The 10,982-nt window shown below is 42.0% G+C and overlaps 1 protein-coding gene across 1 annotated transcript; it reads left to right on the top strand.

Moving 5' to 3' along the window:
- The first annotated feature begins 9,276 nt into the window (after positions 1-9,276).
- LOC138369714 (uncharacterized) lies at positions 9,277-9,942 on the top strand. The gene has a single exon (XM_069333149.1). The coding sequence runs from the start codon at positions 9,277-9,279 to the stop codon at positions 9,940-9,942; it is 666 nt and encodes a 221-aa protein (XP_069189250.1).
- The last annotated feature ends 1,040 nt before the right edge of the window (positions 9,943-10,982 follow it).

The raw sequence follows: 10,982 nt of genomic DNA, 5'->3' as shown, positions 1-10,982 counted from the left end.
GTTTTTTGAAGGAACTGGGTTCTAGGCTCATTGAAACAACAAGGGACCCGAGAGCTGCAAGCTTTCTTTTCCAGCGCCTCAGTGTGGCGATACAGAGGGGAAATGCGCACTTCATCCAGGGTTCCTGCCCGCCATCTGAGGAGCTGGAGGAACTCGACAACCTATGACAACCATCTTTGTAACCCATATGTAACTCCTTTTTTGTAACAAAGTTCAAATAAAGTAAATATATATGTGTACATACAAAAGAATGGGGGTGGTAGGAGAAGATAATATTAGTGTTCAGTGAGAAACCACAAGGTCTCTGAATACTTTTTATTTTCTTCTCCGAGGCTATGGGTCCCCACATTGGCACCAGAGGTGGTACCCTCACAAACTTTAAAATAAATATATATATATATATATATATATATATATATATATATATATATATATATATATATATATATATATATATATATATATATATATATGGGAGTGAGAAAGGGTGTGTGTGTGTGTGTGTGTGTGTGTGAGTGAGTGTGAGTGTGTGTGTATGTGAGTGAGTGTGTGTGTATTCACCCTCCAAGGAATGCCTCTCCCTAAGGGCATAGCCAGTCCTCCTGATGTTTTTTTGAAGTAGAAGTCCCCTAGTGATGACCTCCAGACGAGAGGAAAAAAAAGTTTTCTACAGCAGGTCTAACCCTTCTCTTACAAAATGGACTGAGAGGTGTTGTATGTGGCAACGTTGCCCCCCACTGTTCTGAGTCAATAAAAGGACGCTACACCTCCCCCCCACCATGTATTATTGAAATAGTGTCGAAACCGACCACTCTCCTCCCCGTCTAGACCGAGATGTAAGTAAATTAGTATCTATTTCATATAAGGGCTATATATATATATATATATATATATATATATTTATTTATTTATTTATTTATTCTAGGTACGCGTGATCGTGATGTCTCGAGTTGGTGATATTTGTAGAATTTGTGGATGGCGCTCATCACATCTCTTCGTTCATAGGTGTTACACATGTTTCTTCTGCGGAGAAACTGCATGTGTACAGTCTAGTGGTGAACACAGGAGAACCTGTGCTGGAGGTATGACCGTATTTTATATATATATATATTTATTTATTTATTTATGGATATTTAATTCAAATGAGAAATATTAAGATGGGTTTTCCCCTTCTCCATGAGTGTGGGAGAGTGTGTGTATATAAATTATACACTATTTCCTTCATTAGGTAAACGTCGCCAGCCCACCCTCCCTTCCAGAGAGGATGGCTTCATGTGCTTCATGTGTGGAAATACCACCTTGAGACCTCACCACACTTTCCCTTGTGATAATTGTGGGACCTCTGTGTGTGAGGACTTGACCTCTGAACATCTACAAACATGTCCCCGTGGTGAGTGAATAAACCCTCCACCTTTATTTCTCTTAAGAAGCTTTTTTTTTTTTTTTGAGAACTTATGTCATGGGGTTTAGCGTGTGGGTGTTGCCTTTTATTATTATTATTATTATTATTATTATTATTATTATTATTATTATTATTATTATTATTATCCAGTGGTGATTCAGAGGCAGGTAGGAGAGGAACATGACAAAGCACAGCGTGACAATAACCCCTTAGGTGGAGGTGGGGTTAGACAGTCCATTGCAAATGGAGGGGAGGGGGGAGAGGAAGTGATGAGTGATGATGATGATGATTATGATGATGATGATGATGACAACGACGATGGTGGTGGTGATAGGGGTGACATCTCTCAGCCGGGCCCTAGTGGTCTTAGACCTCTTGTCAACAATCGAGTTAATGACCTAATTAGTGATGAAAATTCCCCAGATGAGGAGGATGCTATAGACACTCCCCACTTAATTAATAGGGTGGGGGCCCTGGGGGATCTCTTTACTAGGATGGAATATTCCATCCCCTCAGCCTTCGTCACAGACCCTATAGGTCTCCTAAGCAACTTTAGGGACTATTACATATCTGAAATAGAGAATTACATGAATTCTCTTGGGGACATGGCAATTTTACTTCATCATTAAAAATTCTTCTCGAAGTAAAGGTAACACTTTTAAAACAACGACTCACAGAAGATGATGACTTTAGGGAACACTTCATAAGGACACCTGCTAGACTGATAACTCTTGAGGAGGTGGGTAATCTTATTGATAGCTGGGTGGGTTATATGATTACACGACTGGAAGATCTCCTTTCAGAAACAGAGGGGAGTGGTTTCATACTATATAATGTCGATTTCCTCAAAATCGTCATCTGTAATGCAAGTGTAAGGTCAGTTTTGGGGGATTATGTCCCTTATCCCCCCTTTCTAAGGGGGCGGTATGAGGTCTTCAACCCAAACCCTGCTGGTAACAATAAAACATGCATTATTCAATGCATTGCTGCTTCTCTGGCATCACAACAAGGGTGGAAGTGGAGACGTATAGGGAGACTTGTAGAGTCTCACTCTAGGATTAGGAAAATGGTCAAATACGAAAATTTATCCTTCCCTCTGTCTTGGGAGGATATCTCTAAATTGGAGAATAGAAATAAACTATCCATTTTTTTGTATTCAATACACAAACATACAGACGGTGTCTATCACGTCTCTCTTTGTCGTCGTGGTAGCAGACAGCACTCGGTCATAGTTCCTTTATTGTTATTGGGGGAATCTCATGTGGCCCTAATTAAAGAGTTCGACAAGTTCCTATGGAACTTTACTGGCAGCCACAGATGAAAGACAGTCTTCTGTAGAAACTGTCTCTCAGAATATCAAAATTCGTCTGAGCTAACAAATCACTCATCTTCCTGCGACATCACTCAGAAAATTATTTACCCTCAGCCTGGGGACACACTCCATTTTAAAAATACGGGGAAAGGTTACCCCCCTTCCCATGTGGGCTATTTTGATTTTGAGTGTGTCCTAAGCACTGAGGATTGTCTAGGTTCTGTTACAGCCATACATAGACCTATAGCATACAGCTATATAATTGTTGATAGGAACCACACCGTCATTGATAAATTTACTTATTTTGGGGGGGACAGTGTCACACATTTCATGCAGCGAGTTACTACCAAATGGGAAATTATCAGATCCACCCTCCACCATTATGAAATAGACATGTCTCTTGAGGATATGGTCCATGTTAGGAGACAGACTCACTGCCAGTTTTGTGAGGAGGTATTTACCCCCTCCAATTTCAAGGTTCAACATCATCATCACCTTAGGGAAAAACTCAATTATATTGGAGCTCTATGTAATTACTGCAACCTCTGCCACAAGAATGCTCTAGAGAGTTTAGTCCTACTTGCTCACAATATGTCTTATGACATGGGCTTAATTTTGAGGGAGTTTGCCATGGGTTCAAATATTAAGAGCAATATCCTCATGAGACAGGGGACGAAATATCTTAAGGTAGAAATAGGGAAGCTTAAATTTCTTGATTCACTGGCTTTTATTACAGGTAGTCTTTCATCCCCTAGCAAAGACCCACATTGATTCAGCCAGCCCCTTAACATTCACTCACTCAATGATAGAAGGTTTGCCCAAAAAGAGTCACCACCTACTCTTAAAGGGTTAGCAGTTTTCCCTTATGAATATACCACAAAAATCAGCTGCTTTAATGACACAACACTCCCTCCTATTGAAATGTTCTACAGCTCCCTAAACAAATCAGGTATAACTTTGAAATATAGACATTCTAAATTAGTATGGGAGGCTACAGGGTGTAGGACATTAAAAGACTACCTCCTCATTTATTTGAGGTGTGATGTAGGATTACTGGCTGACATTTTTACACACCACACGGCAATTCTAAATGATATATATTCTTTAGAATTGACACACTATTGCAGCCTCCCAGGGTACTCCTACGACTGTTTCCTGAAAAGTAGCAAAATATCGTTGGAGTTAAGTGCAGATGTGACGTTGCACAATCTCTTATCACAAAACATACGAGGGGGTTTTACAACTGCAGTTAGGAGTTATGTCAGAGCTAACAACCGCTATGTCAACCCATCTTTTAACCCCCAGGAGGATAGGTCTTCATTCTTACTGTATCTAGACTTCAACTCCCTCTATGGGAGTTGTATGACTAAGAAATTGCCCTATGGGGGACTAAGGAGACTATCATCTGATGAGATGAACTCCTTCATTAGCGGAGGGAAGATAATGACAGAACAGCCATTCTCTTCTAACAAAAAGTACTGGCTCTTAATTGACACCAAACACATGAGACCTGAAATAGCTAGACTAACAGACGATCTACCCCTTTGTTTACACCATAGGGGGATAAGTATGGAGGATATCTCACCATTTAGTAGGGGACTTCTGGAAACAAATAACATTACAAATCTCCCTAAAAAAAATATTAAACTGGTTGGAGATTATCTCCCCAAGAAATATTATTTCATATCTCTTCACCTTTTACAACTATTTATTGAGATAGGACTTGAAGTGGAAACAATACATGCAATTTACGAGTTCCGTCAGTCAGATTTTATGGCAGAATTTGTTAACACCAACGTTAACGATAGAAATGCCTCCACCAGTAACGATAGGAAAACACTCTTCAAATTACCGACGAACAGTGTTTTTGGTAAAACACTACTGAACCCAGCCCGTTATGCCATTGACACCAAACTAGTGACTTTAGCTAGGGTCTTTTTACGAGAGGTGAAGAATCCTCGCTTTAAACGTATGGTGCATTTAGGTGACAATAAATTATTGTCTGTCAGTTCCAGACCATTCAATAAAATTACCCATCCTAATTACATTGGGTTCCAGATTCTTGAGCTAGCAAAATACAGTTTGTACCATTTTTGGTACAGGGTACTTAAGAACCACTATTCAGATAGGGTACAACTGCTGTATAGTGATACAGACAGTTTCATTTTCAGCTTACTAGCTGAAGATGTCTTTAATGAGATGGGGAAAGAACCCCTTAGTTTGTGGATGGATACGAGTAATTTTCCTGAAACTCACCCCTTGTATGATCCTTCTAAAAAGGGTGTTTTAGGACTGTTAAAGTCAGAGGTATCAGATGAACACATCCTTGAAGTTGTGGCACTCAAGCCCAAAATGTATAGTGTGCTTTTGCTTGACAATAAAAATTCCATCACCGCTAAGGGTATTCCCCGAGCTGTGCAAAGATCTTTAATACATAACCACTTTAAAGAGACCCTACACAGCAATGGGGTAGTAAATACTTTCAATTATTCACAAATAAGGAATATAGGGGGGCAGATGGCAACCACATTCAACACTCAGAGGGGTTTAAGTGCATTTGATGATAAGCACTTTTACCTAAATAAATACACTAGCCTAGCATATGGTCACCCAGACATACCATCGGATCCCCACCCCAACGCCTCAGCCCAAGGAATGTCCACCGAGAGTGAAGGTGGTGACGTCATTGAACCACAAGGAGAGAAAGGACAACGCCCCACCAGCGAGAGTGAACCCTATGACGTCAGCAGTCAGTCACCTGAGGGAGGCCCACTACAACCCATTCACTCTCTGGGAGATGATGAGTCATCATCTTCGTCCCAGGAGGAGGAGGGGGAGGAAGACCCCACAACGGACCTCTGGGCACGGAGGAGGGCCCTTGTTAGTAAATATTATGTGGGGGGGAGATGACCTACAATACGACTATGTTTAACCCTATGTACTTTGATAATATAATCTATAAATCATCAGGATTATTTCTTTTTCTCCTTCTTTAAGTATAAAAGCTTAAAATATAACCAACTTAAAAACAACTAAGGGAGGCGGGTCCCTCTTTCGGTACACTCAAGGTCATCAAGTACGAGGAAGGGTGGTGAGGGGGGGGGGACCACCCCTACTGAGAGGATCATGTTTTTACACCTGTCCCATAGAGGGAAGTGGGGGCGTAACTGCCACTCACCTGAGTGTTTATTATACAAATAAATTCATTTTTTTTACTTAAATGTACTGTCATACTTTTCTGTATAAATGAACATGAACATAGCGGCACATAATAGATACCTATCTTCACTGTTTTTACGACTGTTGCTGCCCCACACCTTGGATGACCTAATATGGAGTGGCTCTAAGTGGCACTCCGCTTCTGATTTTCTTATCTGATTGCCCTTCATAGGTGGCTACTTTACTGTAAATGAACATGAACATAGTGGTGCATAATAGATACCTATCTTCACTGTTTTTTCGACTGCTACCACTCACACCTTGGGTGACCTAATATGGAGTGGCACTATGTGGCTCCCCGCTTCTGATTTTCTTATCTGATTTCCATACACAGGTGGCTCTATGTGGCTCGATCTTCACTTCTAATCTGGTTAGTTCCCCCAAGAGGTTCTTTGCAATGTCAACCAATGCAGGGTTAAGCATTTGCTTGATGTGGTTGGGTTTTAGTCCTGTGAACCCACCTGCTGATCCTGTTGGGAAGGACAAGGCTGCTTTACGGACCACAGATTCAGCCACCCAGAGAGGTTCTGCTCCGGTAGCCCCCACTTGTACAATGTCGTCCTCACGCGGAGCCCTGGGTGGGTGTTTCTCCCTTAGGGCTTGAGCTGTTGCGGCATCTCTGTCGGCAATTGAGTCCTCACTGGTGATGACTCTTACTGCGTTAATAGTGTTTCCTTCTTCTACTTTCTTGGTGACTGATGTTCTGATTTTTGATGTCTCGGATATGGCACTGTTGCTCTTTCTACCGTGGGTGTTTCTCGCGTGAGTCGGAAGACGCACCTGGTTGTCCTCCCTGGGAAAATCATTTATAGCTTTGATGACTGAGGCAGCTAAGGTTTTGTCTCTCCTTACAGGGGTGGCTAGACATATGTTGCCAAACATTAGGAGGTTGTGCCATGCTTTGGTCGTTCCAGGAGAGTCGTTGACCTTTCTCAGGAGGGCAGATAATTTGGCTGCTGCATGGGGGCTGGCTGCTTTAGGGATGTGTTGCAAGGTTCTGGCTGATGTTGCTGTGATAGCTTCTAATAAATTTTCTGTGGGAACGAAGCTCTGGGAGGTGTTTTGCCTGACGGACAGTGTGGCCTGTTAATTGGTGTTCTCCCTTGGAGAGCGCCCAAAACCCAAACACCTGGCACCGTTGTGGTAATGATTGCGCACATTATCGTCCCTCGACCGGATATAGCATACCTTGTCACACGTCTGACATCTGCCTTGTCTTCCCCTGCTTGATGGCTCATCTTGGCTTGGAGAAGCCTGGCTGTCTGTTGATACATATATATATATATATATATATATATATATATATATATATATATATATATATATATATATATATATATATATATATATATATATATATATGTCGTACCTAGTAGCCAGAACGCACTTCTCGGCCTACTATGCAATTCCCGATTTGCCTAATAAGCCAAGGTTTCATGAATTAATTGTTTTTCGACTACCTAACCTACCTAACCTAACCTAACCTAACTTTTTCTGCTACCTAACCTAACCTAACCTATAAAGATAGGTTAGGTTAGGTTAGGTAGGGTTGGTTAGGTTCGGTCATATATCTACATTAATTTTAACTCCAATAAAAAAAAATGACCTCATACGTAATGAAATGGGTAGCTCTATCATTTGATAAGAAAAAAATTAGAGAAAATATATTAATTCAGGAAAACTTGGCTTATTAGGCAAATCGGGCCTTGCATAGTAGGCTGAGAAGTGCGTTCTGGCTACTAGGTACGACATATATATATATATATATGTATATATATATATATATATATATATATATATATATATATATATATATATATATATATATATATATATATATATATATATATATATGAAAGGGTGGCTGTGACGATCTGTCAGGAACCTGTAGGTGCTGGACCGGGACGTCCACCTCCCGAGGGTCGTGCGGCCCAGGCTCTGCTCTAGGAGGCTGGGGAAATCGTGAAACCGTGAGGAGGGAAATCGTGAAAACTATATTTATTTCCAGCCTATATCTCTTTGACCTTTCAGTTAGGTGTGGTCTTGCAGAATAATTCTCAGGGTTAAACTCGTTTCTCCTGCAGCCTGAGATCATAACATATGGTCGTCACAGTGTCACGTCATTAGTATGGTCGTCACAGCGTCACGTTATTAGTATGGTCGTCACAGCATCGCGCCATTAATCTGGGAGTGGAAGCCAAGTCCGTCATCGGCCGATCTCTGAACTAATATCTTCTTCTGCCCATTATGACCCCCAAGGTACAAATTACAATATACTATGAAAAGTTGCGTCTCACAAATATCCATGTTTTCTGTGTGTCAGTAGGTTATGTTGGGTGTGTTGCTAGGGTGCGTTTCTGGTTAGGATAGCACACTGTATTTTGAACGTGGTGTCAGATCAAGAGACCGGGTTGTCCCTTGCCAGTTGTTGTGCAGCATAACTCACCGCTGGAAAACGCTCTCGTTACGTGTAAGTCTCACTACATATTCCAACTCATCCTCCGGTTTAGATCCTTCTGTAGATTTTGTAACTATGTGGACTATCTTACATAAATTGACGTATTGGAATATTGTATAGTATAATTTGGTTCAATTATTTTAATAGTTCTTGAAAAAAATTAAGCTAAGAACCAAACTTAAATATTCCTAGGCCTAGTAAAGCGTATTTTATTGTCTGACGCCTAATATACGAGTATTATCTTAGGCATGAGATAGCGTGTATTAGGCCTTGAATAGTTAGGTTTGGTTTTTAGTAGCAACAATAATACAAAATCTTTCCGGTTTGTCCAAATTCAATACAATAGTACAGTTTGTACTATTGAACAAACTGTACAAACTGTACAGTTTGTACAGTTTGAACATTACGACAGGGAAACGTTCAGGTGGTCAATGTTGACATTGACCACCTTTTCTGACTTTGGGAGGCAGATATGCCTGGAATGTTCAATTGGGTAGAGAATGAGAGTGTGGAGCCATGCAAGAGCAACCCTAACACCACCCTTGAGTGGGACTCGGCCTCTACATCTCAACACGAGATTGGTCTAAATTAAATGCGCCAAGAGAAGTCTGTAGATTTTATAATTCTTTTAATTTTAATGTTGTCTGCTTTACTGAACGTGATGTCACTCACTCGGCCCTACTCCAAGGTCGAGTGGGTGGCATCACATTCAGTAAAGCAGACTCTCCTGCGAGGTCCAGGAGGTACAGAGAGTACCTTGTCACATCCTGCCCTCATGACCTTGACATCTCCCATGCGAAAGAACTACGAGGTGTGTACAGTGCATGACGCATCAATTCTGGATGCAAGCCACTAAACAGGATTGTCATCGTCAGGGAACGTGAGATGCCGCCCCCCAATCATCACAAGTTCCTAGGCCCCTACCGGCCAGCCTGTACCATAACACCCTGGGTATCCTCAGCTGTCATGTGTTTTAACTGTCAACACTTTGGTCACGTAGCCAAGCACTGTAAATCTTCAGTCGCCTGTGCCCTCTGTGCAGCCAATCATCTCACTAAAGAATGCCCCAATAAAGACCACGCCCTTGGGACTGATGAGACCTCATCCTCAGCCACCAAGCACAAGTGTTCCAGGTGCTTGCGGGAGGGTGTGACCGCCTGGCACAAGGACTGTGTCAAGCGGCCTCCCCCGCACAGCACAGTGGGGCAACCCTCCACCACCCCAGTCAACCCCCCCACCCGGGGTGGCCCCACCACTACACCTACCCGCCCCCCCACCAGGGATGACCCAACAACCGTTCCTGACGCCAACAGCCTGACAACCTTTCCTCGCCTACCTGGGAAGCCTGATGCCAGCCTGCACAGGGAGGTGTTAGAACTTCCAGCTCGCATGAGTAAAATAGAAATTACCGTCAATAAGCTCCAAGAAACCCTCACGAAGATTGAAAATGGTCTCAACAGCATTTATGCCAAGATCAACATGGACGACCTAGGACAGTGTTCAAGCGATCATCTCGCCAGCCCGAGGAGTGAAGAGAACGTCCAAGTCTAGTGAAATGCCTTCCAGTGATGTAAGTGTTGACACGTCTCAAGCAACTATTGACCCCCTAGAGTGCTGTAAGTGTTGACAAGTCTCAAGCAAGTCTTGACGCCTCCTCCAGTGCTGTAAGTACCGCTGTGGCGAGTGAAACATATTAAAACCCATGTGTCTTAGCTGTAATTAACAAATGCGCTCATGAACTCATTCCAAACAATACCGCTTGTGTCCCTATGAATCCTGATGAACATGAAATGATTGTAAATGTTAGGAAAAGTACAGGCAACCAGCTGACCTTGAAACAGATCAGAGAACTCTTTGCCATTGATGATTGTGAACAATTGTCACCTGTACGCAATAGTCTACAACTTGTGAATCTTGTAAACACTTCTCTTCGTCAGGTTCATGAACACCATTACCCACGACCAACTCACTATTAAATTTCTCGCGTGGAATGTGAGAAGCGTGCGAAGGAGGCTGTTTGATCTAATGATGTACGCTGGTGCCAACAACACTGATGTACTGTGCCTGCAGGAACCATGCACTGCAAACACACAAAATAAAACGCCACCCAAACTCCCAGGTTATGTAGCTTTCTCAAATGTTGGTTCACATGATGTCGGTATCTTGACGTATGTTAAAAGTAACCTAGTGTGTAAACATGTTAAAAACCACATAAGTGACGACTCATATTATCAGCAGTTTCAGATTGCTACAGCGACTGGGTTTATTAACTTAGTTAATGTATATGTAAGGTGCGATCAAATGGTGGAAGCCTCTCTTCCAAAAATCACCAGCAGCTCTCAAACCATTGTAATGGGTGATTTTAATGCTAGACACACTAGCCTGGGTGACACCAAAACAAACAGGAATGGCAAGGTCTTTGTAAAATACTTAAGAGATAATAACATGTCCGTATTCAACTTTGACTCCTTTAACGTCACACACCTCAGGGGTGGCAGGCTTGATTATGTCATTGGTCACGGTCTCATTGATAATGCTGTCGGAGGTGCAATTGTTCACGAATTAGTTAGTGATCACTTTGCCATATTTAG

The sequence above is a fragment of the Procambarus clarkii genome, chromosome 29, assembly GCF_040958095.1.
Source record: "Procambarus clarkii isolate CNS0578487 chromosome 29, FALCON_Pclarkii_2.0, whole genome shotgun sequence".
In the NCBI taxonomy this organism is placed as follows: Eukaryota; Metazoa; Arthropoda; class Malacostraca; order Decapoda; family Cambaridae; genus Procambarus; species Procambarus clarkii.
Note: the sequence above shows the minus strand (reverse complement) of the source record. Positions and strands in the feature narration are given on the sequence as shown.